Here is a 12,092-nt window from a genome sequence, read left to right as displayed (position 1 = left end):
ACCTGCACAAATGTATGTGGATGCATAAGCTTAAAACGAGCTTTTTGAGTCTAGGTGGCAGATGGCTTCTCAAAGTCTGTCCTGCAGGAAATCATAGAATCATGGAATGATTTGACTTGGAAGGGACCGTAAGATCATCTAGTTGGAATGCCCTGCCATAGTGCTACCTTCCCCTAGACCATGTTCACAGAATCACAGAATGGCAGGGCTTGGAAGGTACCTCTGCAGATCACCTTGTACAACCCCCCTGCGTGAGCAGGCACACCCAGAGCAGGGGCACAGGACTGCGCCCAGGCAGGGTGTGAATGTCCCCAGGGAAGGGACCCCACAGCCTCTCTGGGCAGCCTGTGCCCCTGCTCTGGCACCCGCGCAGGGAAGGGGTTTGTCCTCATATTGAGGTGGAAATTCCTGTGCTCCAACTTGTGCCCAGTGACCCTTGTCCTGTCATTGGGCACTATTGAAAAGAGTCCAGTCCCATTCTCCTGACACCCGGCCTTTAGATATTTATAAGCATTGATGAGATCCCCCCTCAGCCTTCTCTTCTCCAGGCTGAACAAACCCAGTTCTCTCAGCCTTTCCTCACAAGGGAGATGCTCCAGTCCCCTGATCATCTTGGTAGCTCTCCGCTGGACTTGCTCGAGCAGTTCCCTGTCCTTCTTGAACTGGGGGGCCCAAAACTGGATGCAGCACTCCAGAGGTGGCCTCACTAGGGCAGAGTAGAGGGGGAGGATAACCTCCCTTGCCGTGCTAGCCACACTGCTTTTAATGCAGACCAGGATACTGCTGGCCTTCTTGGCCACAAGGGCACATTGTTGGCTCATGGTCAGCACTCCCAGGTCCTTCTCAACAGAGCCGCTTTCCAGTAGTTCATCCCCCAGCCTGTGCTGGTGCGGGGGGTTGTTCCTCCCCAGGGGCAGGACCTTGCACTTGCTCTTGTTGAATTTCATGAGGTTCCCCTGGGCCCAGCTCTCCAGCCTGACCAGGTCTCATTGAAAGGCAGCACAGCCTTCCAGCATATCAGCCACTCCTCCCAGTTTCGTCGAGGGTACGCTCTGCCCCTCGTCCAGGTCATTGATGAATATGTTGAACAGGATGGGACCCAGCACAGACCCCTGGGGAACACCACTAGTGACAGGCCTCCAGCCAGACTCTGCTCCATTGATCACGACCCTCTGAGCTCTGTTGCTGAGCCAGTTCTCTGTCCACCTCACTGTCCTCTCATCCAGCCCACGCTTCCTTAGCTTGTCTGTGAGGATGTTATGGAAGACAATGTTGAATGCTTTACTGAAGTCAAGATAGACAGCACCCGCTTGCTCTCCCTTCATCCACTCAGCCAGTCACACCCTCATAGAAGGCTATCAGGTTGGTCAAACATGATCTTCCCTGACTCTGGAAACCCCCTTGTCTGCCTCAATCTACTCCCAGCCATGGAACTTAACCATTGCTGCTACTGCGTTCGTTGCCAGCCAGGCCTTGGAACACTGTCAGGAATGGGGGATCCACAGCTGTGGTCAGCTTGTTCCTGTGCCTCACCATCGTCATATCCATGCTATTTTATGTGAAGTGCCTGCAAAAGGTTGTTTTCAATAAAGTTTGTTTCCTGACCTAGACCACTTCAAGGTCACAAGGCATGGATTTCATTCTCTATACCTGCAACTCACAATTTGAACATCTGAAGTACGTCTCTTTCTTGAGTTTGACTTTCTCTGAATGGGTGGCTTTCAATTTTTAGTAAGATTTGGTTCATGCCCTTGTGTTGAACAACTTTTCTGATATCTGAAAGTCAACTTTGGCCACTTCAGTGCTTGCACAGCTGATGCATCTCACCTCAGACCTTGGAGGGGCTTTATACTTGATAGGTACTGAATATTCATCAGAAAATTCTAACTTATTAGATGTGGACAAGTAGGGGAGTTGATGCGTGTGTGCAAGGAAGTGCCATCAAAACCTTCACTAAGGTGGCTGGTGTACTCTTAATGCTCTTAACCTCTTAGTAGTGCTGATGGACTTGATGCTGCCCTCAGCGCAGCAGTTGTACTGGCAGGGACTTCATCAGTTGATAACCTTACAATCCCAGGACATAGTTCAGTTCCCCTGAGATGTCTTGCTCTAATGGAAGTTAAACCTGGTTCTGAGACCTTAAAAACACTGTGCAATATTAGGCTGCAGTTTTGGTATGTGGGTGTATAATGGCAGCCTGAGTCTGGCAGGTTGCAGCCAACCTTGGCTCTTCCTCCTTGCCATGAGGAAGAAAAGAAAGGAACAGACCTGCAATTTGTAGTTCAGGGACTGTAGAAAATCTGTCCCTACCTAGGAGTCCGTACAAGGTATTTCAAGAGAAAACAAGCATTTCTGTCAGTAGGCTGAAGTTTTTGTGCATGACTTCACTGTTAGAAAATTCTGCCTACTCAAAGTTAAAATATGTCATGTTAATGCACAAGTGTCTTAATGCCAAGAATACACGTAAAGAAAAAAAGGGGTCTCATCTTTACATGTGTTAATGATGATATTGTAACCGTGCATGCGTAGGGAACAGGTTGGAAAACTTGCTTTGACAGCTTAAACATATAAGGCATCTAGTTGTCAACTGGCAGTTGTTAACGTGAACTTCTGACGTGTGGCTTAGAGGTTTTCAGGGTGATCCTTTGTGGGGATTCCAGTTTCCTCTGAATATTGGCTGATGGATGCCTCTTTGCTAGGCAGTGGAATGTACTCGGTTGACCTATGAATACAGGGTTTCTCACTGGAGTAGGTGAAGATCTGCATTAACACCCTCTGTGTTCTGCAGAATTGTTGATCAGCTTTGTGGCTTATCTTGAGATACCGCTTTGAGGTTGTGGAGGAAGGCTATGTGAAATACTTCAAGATGATAGGTGGTCTTTCAGTTCTTGAAAATTTCAGCGGATATTATCAGCAAATGATCTCATAGCTGTGGATGGTGAATATTGTCTAATATAATCTAATTTGTAACACTTAGGAGTTCAGTGTCTTTGCTTCCTGTGAAGACTGAATTATCTTCTTAACTGAGGTTTGACATCTTTTGTGTTCTGTTGGACAGAAAGCTCTTGCCTTGTCTGTCACTGGGTCTTGACATGCTTAGATGTAAATTCTCTTAAGGCCCTGTCCTTATGGTTTCTGCATGGTTGAGGTGGTCTGACCTTGTTAGTTTCTAAGATACTTTGCTGCTTCTGGATCAGTTCTTTATATGTAACATGATGGTTTTCCCAGGATTAGAGAAGAGAGGCCTGAAACAACTCTGTGGACGAAGGCTGAGGGCAGTTAATCAGCAAGCCTCTTCATGTCCAGTTCTTTATGAACACATCTCTTCTTCCTTTTAGTGGTACTGAGTGTCATCTGAGCCTAGAAACTAATCTGCTGGTGTTTAATACCAACACCGCTGTTTAAGAACACTGAAACTGTTCGCTGCCCTGGGTGTCAGGAAGGCTTTTGTGGTCTATTTGTAGAGAATTGTATAATTCTAAGGATGATTAGTGATATTCTGGGTCATAGAGGTATTAAAGGGTACTAATATCTATTTTGATTTTTGTTTGAGTTTGGCATCATCAGGAACATGTGGAAGTTGTAACTTAAATGCCACCTGTGTTCCACCTCAGGATATCTCTAAGACAAGCTCAGGTGTCTTCACGGGACCTGCATAGAGAGTTTTAGGAAATGCCTAGGAGTCTCCTGTGCACTTAATAGGAGTCTCTATGAGCACTGTCCTGCTGTTCACTGCAGAGTCACAGTACAGTTGTTTTGTTGCCTGGTAGTCTGAGTGCTTACAGGGACAAGTGACTTGCAAGAGAAGTTAGTTATAGCACTAACAAAAGTTGAAAGCATTGTCCATGTAAATATGGTGTATTGTGCGCTCTCTGGCCTTGCTTGAAACTCAAATCAGGAGTTTCTGTGATGAGGAGGAGGCAGAGGAATAGGAAGCCTTCTGGAGTGAAGGTTGGCTCAGGAAGTCAGGAGGATGAAAGCACTTGGCAGCTCTTCGGGTGGTGCTAACACACAAAGTTTGAGCTTGGGGTATGTGCAAGTTTTAAAGGCGTATACCTAAACACAAGTTCTTGGTTGTGGTTGTTATGGTAAGTAATTGCTCTTCATTCTTTTAGAGTAATTTTATAAATAGGCCTGTTGGAATTATACTAGAAAATATTGTATTGAGGGGAAACAGGATGCTAAATGTGGAAGGCTTACAAGCTTGGGTCTTTGTGGCACAAGTTTTAATATTTACTTTGTCAAAAGTTTGGGATAGCTTTCTAGTCCTTTAATCTCAAAAATCTTGTAGACCCTCTAAACATTTCTTCCAATAGAACAAAATATGTTTCAAAACTAACATATTTGTTGATAACTATTTTTTGTCAGTTACTGAAGAAAAATACGTCTGGTGTATGATAGAGTACCCCTGAACTCTCCCAGGATAGTGTTACTGGTGGCTGAAAAATCTTACAGAAATGTGTTAACCTTTCTGTGTCATAAAAGATAAAACATATTCTTGGCAAAAATTTCCATAAACTTCAGTCATGCAAAGCTAAAAAACCTAATGGATGTGAAATAAGATTTTGTTCCCCCAAGAGTCTGTGTGCACAGATCTCAGCCCACAGGAAGCCCAGATGGCTTGTGCTCTTTGAAAGACTGGTGGAATCAAGGTGCCCATGGGGTTCTGTAAATGTTAATTCATGAAACTGAGTTGAGCTACTGGGAGAGGGGAAAGTTAGGAGGCCTAAATGAAGGTTGTCTGGTTTGTGTAGCTTTTTCTATTGTAATTTTGGGGTTCCCTGAGATGGTGTTCTGTAAATATTTCTGGAATGCAATGCAGAATGGTAGACAATCAAGAAAGCTCAAGAAAGGCTTGTTTACGTGACTTCTCACCCTATAATGCGTAAACAGTTTGCATTTCAGAAAGCTTGTTAGGACACTGGTGTTCCCAAACAGGTCATGAAGTACCTTAATCTTTTTTTTTCAGCTACCATGTACCATGGAAAAAAATTTTGTCTGTCTGAACTGATCATGTCGTGTTCAACTCACTGATCGTGGAAGTTCTCAGATGAGCAAGTTCTGTTAGCAAGAAGTCCTACAAAAATAGATCTGTATTTAAAAAAAAGAAAAAATAACAAGCCAAAAAAAACCCCAACACAACAACAACAACAAAAACACAAAAAACCTCCCAAACAAACAAAAAAAAAAACCCCAAACACACACCTACCTCCCTTATACTTATTCCTGCAAGAAGAGAAGTTAGTCCTGTTAAAAATGGAAGGCCATACACATACTGCTGTATCTTATTAAGGAGTATCTTCTTGTTTTGATAATTCCTTGTGGACAAAACATGCTACTTTCTACAGTCTTGCAGCTCTTGAGGTAAACAAGCACCTAGAGAAAGGCAACAGTGAGTTGCCCGGTTGGACAGAAGGTACCTTGATGAGAGTGTCTTGTGTGGAAACTTAGGATTTGGTCTAATTTCTGTCTTCTGTTGTTGCTGCTCTAAAGCACTATGGCAGGTGAGTAGAACTATTTGGTTACAGAAATAGCTGCGAATGGCTCTTTCTCTTTGGGTTTCTTTTTTTTTTTTTTCTTCACCCCTCAAGTCGTAATGCAACTTCAGAGTGAGAGAATCAGGGAAAAAGTTAGCTGATGGCATTTGGACTTCTGGATCTTGGAATTTCTATTGCCTGAAGAGATCTACTTGATTGTGAAAACTCCATAATGACATGTCTTACTGTACCTTGTTACAGCTTCAACTTGAAATGTTGATCAGGGTGGAGTACTTGATCCCATTTCTTTTCCTAAGTATGTTCTCTTGGACTATCTTCCTTCTGTTTTCAGTCATTTTCAGGTACTGCTCACAATTATTTAGTTAGAGGTGTCCAAGTGAAAATCCAGCTGGCATACAAGTCTTCAGGCAAGGAACTTCAGACAAGTTCCTATCCACTGAACTTTTGAGATGCCTATGATGACAGAATTGCATGTTCTTGATGAAAGTCAGCAAGCTGTCACCATGGCTACTGGATCTCCTTGACCAAGATACTTGATGTCACACTCCAAAATTGCAGTATACTTGTCTCGTTTAGTCTGGCTGTCCTACGTGCCATGCAGCCTTTGCCTATATCAGCTTCACTTCTCCTTTTCCACGTCCAGGCTCTTTTTCCATGTCCAGAAGTCTTTCAGTAGGAGTGCTAGCTGTAGTTAGGAAGATGAGAACTATTTGACTTACATACTAAATGGAATCTCAGATGAAGCCATGTCTGTATCTCATGATTTTTATGAATTTTAGGTGGTGATCCTCAATTCTTGCATCTCACTCTGAGTTGAAACACTGTTGTTTCAGTGGTATGTATTTTAAAACTGCCCTTCCTTAGATGTGCAGAGCTTCTCTGTGCCACTTCTATAGGCCTCATTACCAAGCACACTTTTGAGAACAGGCTGTGGGTTCCCCTCATTAAATCAACAGGGTCCTTTTTCTTTTCTCTCAAAGAAACTAATAATAAAAATTACCTGACCCATATCTCTGCCAAACTGAACTGTTTCTCTTTCCATCTTTCTTCAAAGCCACAGTGTTTCTGGAAGAATAGAGCTCTGGGCAATGGATTTGCATCCACTGTTCAAAAAACTGTTTCACTGTTGGGGGGGAAAAAAAAACAAACCAATAAAAGCATTACAGGTTGTAGCCTTGAAATCAGCTTCTGTTTAAAAGCTTTTCCATGGTCAAGTTGCTAGGATTGTGAGTTGAGCATGTGTCTGATCAGAACATGGACTACCAGAGCTGCTGCTGTTGAAGTAGACTTACATTTTAAAAGTATTTAAAGCTTGGACTTCATCTTTATTCTCTTTGTAGATGCTCCTCTACACATAGCCCTAAGGAGTACCCCATATAGAGATGAAAAAGTAGAAAAGAGAAGAACTTCAACTCCTGTAAGTGCATTAAATAGTCACCGACATTCTATTAGAGAACAAACCAAGAACCACATAGCGAGATCACTGCGGAAGCCTCAAGAAAAAGAAAGAGTTGAAAATGGTACGCCTTTTTAGTGTAACATGAAAAAGTTGAATTTGGAAAAGACTCGGAAAAGTGTTAAGCATTGTAAGGAACTTATAATACTGACAGAAAGTATTCTGTATGCCTTCTTTTAGAGAGTTTATTTTTTTAATGAATGTACAGTGTAAAATATAAGTGGTGTTTTTTTCACTGTTTCTTTGCAGTAGTTTCAAATGAGGAATCAGTATAGGGAATCTTAAGTTTTCTTGCTATGCTCGTTGGGGTTTAATCTTCCCAGTCAGTTTTTAATGTTTTTAAGATGTAAAAAGTACTGAAGTATTTAAGGGCATGAAAAGATTCTTGCTTATTGTTTGCTTGTTTGATACATGTGTCTTAATTCTATTAAACTCTTGGTTGTCCAAAGCATTAAGTCATTAAATATTTTAAGTAATCTTGAACTTGTTGAGATACCTAAACTTAATAAAGCAAAAAAGAAAACGCGGGGGGCATGGGGACAGGATGACCTAGTTTTTTCTTCTATATTTTTTTTAATAACATTTGACTACTTCTGGTAGTCAACATTCCTTTCTACTAAACATCTCTGAACAACTTTACTTCACAACTTTGATTGTTCAGTGGTATAGTGTAAACCCTGTTTATACTGGAGTCTGCTATAATATAAGTGGGTAACAGCCATACAGGGGGCCAGGTGTGTATGTATACATACACACATAGATACAAACAATATAGATTTAAATATATTTTTAGATATACATAAATAATACATAAATAATTTCCAGCCTACTTCCAGATTTACTACAAAACCACTTTACTTTCAAATATGTTGTGAGAATTTGAGTTACAGTGAGGAGGAAAACACCAAAAAAACCTATGCTTAGTCTAGTCTACCTGTAACAGGTGATCTTTGTTCTGGAGATAGTCTTGAGAAGAACACCTTACTGGCCTGTCACTGTGTTGTTCTGGTGGTCACAGTAGCCAGTCAGTACTTACCACCTCTGTTTATTCTTGGGCATCCTTTGCCTCCTTCCCTTGTAGGAAGGTCTGAATGAGATCCGTTAGTGTCTCTTCATTGGGCTGACTCAGTGGGACATCTCTTGTTTGAGAGCATAGCATACAGAGATAATAGAATTAACGTTTGACAGTGGTGGTGGAGGATGTGGCTGAGTGGTCATCCTGGTCCTGGTTAGTTCCTCTGCTGTGCAAGGAGATTGAGAGGGCTTAGGTATTTTTATGTTTTTACTACAAAGCCCTTTTTAAAAATGTGGTTCTGTGATGAATTTTTAGGATTGTATAAGGCAGTTTACCTTTCTCTTTGATCATGTGAATCTATGAGGATGCCTCTAACCTAGGCAGCCTCCTTATCTGGTCTTTTTCACTGAGAATTCATTAGACTTCAGAGTGCTTACACAAAACAACTTGAGACAAAAAGATTCTTCAGTACAAGGTTTTTGGAAGGTCCCTTTTATAATACTCATTCTTTGCAGGTTGGTTTGGTTTTTGGTTTTTTTTAAAGGATAAAAATCCTGCATTAACTGTGTTGTGCAGTTAAGGAGATAGCTGTACACAGAAATTTACAAATACTTGGATTTTTCCAGATTTTGAAAAGACACACTGGCAAGCTCAAGGGGAAAAAGTGTGGAACAAAGTGACAATATTTTGTCATATTTATCACGGATATGTTGGTAGTGGCTGAAGTAGCATACTCTTTGTTCTCGGGTATCTTAAAACAAATCGGTCTACCTGAGCATGCAAATTTAAATTCCCAAGTGAAAAGATGCAAAATTTTCCTGCCTAGGTTGACCTCAGTTGTTATTCTTTCTTTGCCCTTATGGAAGAAAAAAATGGCAGAACTTACTTGCATCCCTGTGTGTGACTAGGGAGAGGGAGGTGGTACCCAGAGGGTTCTGACCACTGGAGGACTAGGAGATAAGGACAAAGGAAAGTAAGAAGGATGTTGGAAGCTCTGTGCTGAGACTTAAATATGAACCTCTTTTTCTTTCTTTCTTTTTTTTTTTTTTTTTTAAAACCCTCCTCAAGAAATGGTAATGGAGGGGGAAAGAAGTTTGTCTTTTGTGCTGCCAGTCATATTCCCTTTGAAGGACATGTAATTGGTATGGCAGGCTGCCATCAGTGTCAGCAGTTAATATGGCTTCTGGCAACGCACAGTTCTAGCAGCCGTCACTAATGACTTGCCGAAAGAGGAACATAAGTGGCAAAGTAGCAGGAGATGTTGAAGGGCTAACTATGAGGAGTTACAGAGCTAAAGAGTCTCACGAGGAGCTAATGAGCATGTCTTCTGTGTGCTCATCACAGCTGGTAAAACATGACTGAGACTGCTGTTTTCTCAGAGTGGGCTGTTTGTACCGTAAATATATAGCCTTAGATTGTGAACCGGGGAGTTTACCATTCACATGTAGGAAAGAGGTTAACATAATACACTGGTATTGCTGGTTTGCTTCATGAGTGGTTACAGACCAGCTAGGGTTCTTAAATGTTAGGAGACTTTTCTACAGTATAGGGTGTCCTTAGGTGCTTATTCTGATATCAATCTGAAATTGAAATAGGTTTCTAAATGGGATGGTGAGTGGCTTAATCAGCTAGGCACTCTGAGAGCAGAGCCCTTTTGAGATGCAAGGCATCCTTCCTAATAGATTTTATCATTGCACCGATAGTCTTGGCAAGGTCAGGATGATTTACTTAAGGAACTGTATAAGTATCTAGAAATTCTGTTGCAGAGACCTAAGTCGGAACGACAGGAGTCATAAAGAAATGCTAGGATGTGAAAAGCAAGGGTTTGTGCACATTACCTTGCAGCAGGGTTACATTTCATGGCAAGTGCTCTGGAAGCATGCTTGGAGGATGGATTCATTGAAAGATATCACCCAATCATTCAAAAATTATGGTGGGTGTTTTATTCCCACAAAAATAGGATGGAGAACAGATGGTGAGAGAATAGCAGTTAAAGTCAACTGAATCAATTGTTACTCCACTTTCAATGAAAACAAAATATTTGACTGAGGAACAGTACTAGCGTTCGGAGCGTTGCACTTTTGTTCTTGTCAGACTTCTGTCACAATTCTGCTGAAATGGTCAGCCATAATAATGTAGAAAATGGATATAACAAATCCCCCGGCATTTTCTTTTTTTTCATAATCTCTGAAGCTCATAGTAGTAAATGGGCATTGGTGTCAGTTGATTTCTCCCACATGCTCTTGTAGTTCTGCTGTGGGACAATCAAATTAGAACTTAAAACAGACCTTTCTGATTATAAGAGATGGGAATTCTTACAAGTGTTGGTTTTTTTTGCAGTGAACAGGCCCTGAATGTCCAAAGAAACTGTGGAGGTCTTTAAGAAAATTAATAAGTAGATTAGGTGTGTATATATGTCTTAAAAATTCAATTGGAATGTTGTCTAATTCCAGCTGTTAAAGAACATGAGAAGAACAAAGAAAGAAAATCCAAAGACTATGGAAGGTCCAAGTCAAAGAAAAAGAAAAAAAAGAAAAAGAGAACTAAGCCGGGTAAAGCTCTTTTTACTTCTGTAGAGGAAAACGGCTTCACTATTTTATTTTGCCTGTTACCCAGTTCCGTGCTCTTAAGAGTGGGCATTGCAGATAAGACTGCTTTCTTCATTAATCTGTTAGCTTTATTACGTGATTAAAATTAAATTGTGATTGGGAAGACAATTTATTTCCTGGTTGAGGTGCGTCGTTAGTGCTGGATGACAACTTATAATTTTGCTTGTAATGACACAGAATATATCTAACTCCAAAATACATATGTCAGTCTTTAAGTCTGGCTTTTCATTAGCAAGTGTACTTGTATGCAAGTTTTACCCAGTTAAAGAGGGTGGAGATCCCTGATCTTTGTTACCAAGTACCCCATGTGCCAGATATTCTCGGTTATATGAGTTGGTTTTGGGGATCCTGTGCGAATGATGGCATTTGGAAATGTTGATCGGTCTTCTTTTTTCTGCCATTAACTTGTTATTTCTTACGTCTTCACTTAGTATGGGATTTTAGAGGCTGTGACAATGAACACTATTAAACCTGTCGCATCCTGAATTTTTCTTCCTAAAGGATAAATCTCTCCTCTCCTGGAGAGGTGAAGTAAAAACCTGATTTCAAGTTTCTACGCATGCTGTGTCCCTCTGTTGTGTCCCATAATATTCTGTTCCACCTAGATTAATAGGGTTGTAGTAGGAACACATCTTCTCTGATTTCATCTATAAAGGCTTAGGAATGCTTTTCTTAGGACGCTGTACACTTCGAACTTCATATGTAGGCCCAGGTGTTATTGGTGATTGGATTCTTTACTTCTGAAAATAGCAGTTGATTCTGAAAGATTTCTCTAGCGAAATGTTTGCAGATCAAGCATGGCAACTTTCTCTGCCATTGATGGATGTCTAGGATCATTAATGCAGCACCCTTCAATCTGGTATCCATAATTTGTTAAATTAGAGCTCCTCATGGAGGAGTTTGTGATGGCAAAGAAAATACCTCATCCTTTTGTTTGCTGCCACAGATAGGGCAAGCTGTCACAAGAGAGTAGAGGGAAAGAAAGAACCGCAGGCAGACTGACTCAGAATTGTACTGAAACAAATCATTTTAGTGAGTTGCTGATTATATAGTGCCCTCAAGTATAACATGCAAAGTATATCTGTGAGCTTATGCAGTAGTTGCACAAATAGTACCCACAAACTGCTTGTCCATCTACTCTTGGGTTTTATAATGCTGCTTGCCTTTTTTTTGATGTTGCTTTTATAGTTCTTAAGTCCAGGAACCTTGAAAGTTTTCTCCAGATACCGGATTGGAGGGTACTGCTTATAACTGTAGACAGCCTTGGTTTCTATACAGTCCAGGATGTGACGAATGGGTACTTCACGGAGGAGCTGTTCTAGGTGTTTTTTCCACATGTTCCTGATCAGTGGTTTTCTTTTCCACCCGTGCATCCTGTTCCATACATACACTAGGAAAATAAGAGAAGAGGTCCTTTCTGTCTCTTTGTCTCTCTGATCTTTCTGTGCTTTGTAGTCTGTGAGATTAGGGAATGTGTGTAGCCCGTGTGAATAATAGTGGGATGTGAGGGAGAG

The 12,092-nt window shown here is 41.2% G+C and overlaps 1 protein-coding gene across 2 annotated transcripts in view; it reads left to right on the top strand.

Annotated features, from left to right (window-relative positions):
* PHF20 (PHD finger protein 20) overlaps positions 1–12,092 on the top strand; it is a 77,430-nt gene that overhangs the window by 41,879 nt on the left and 23,459 nt on the right. For both annotated transcript variants that reach the window (XM_064465101.1, XM_064465100.1), the window contains 2 exons: positions 6,839–7,018; positions 10,423–10,521. In XM_064465101.1, coding sequence (XP_064321171.1) covers positions 6,839–7,018; positions 10,423–10,521 — 279 coding nt within the window. The remainder of the gene's footprint in view (positions 1–6,838; positions 7,019–10,422; positions 10,522–12,092) is intronic.

Source organism: Phalacrocorax carbo, chromosome 14 (genome assembly GCF_963921805.1).
Source record: "Phalacrocorax carbo chromosome 14, bPhaCar2.1, whole genome shotgun sequence".
Classification (NCBI taxonomy): domain Eukaryota; kingdom Metazoa; phylum Chordata; class Aves; order Suliformes; family Phalacrocoracidae; genus Phalacrocorax; species Phalacrocorax carbo.
Note: the sequence above shows the minus strand (reverse complement) of the source record. Positions and strands in the feature narration are given on the sequence as shown.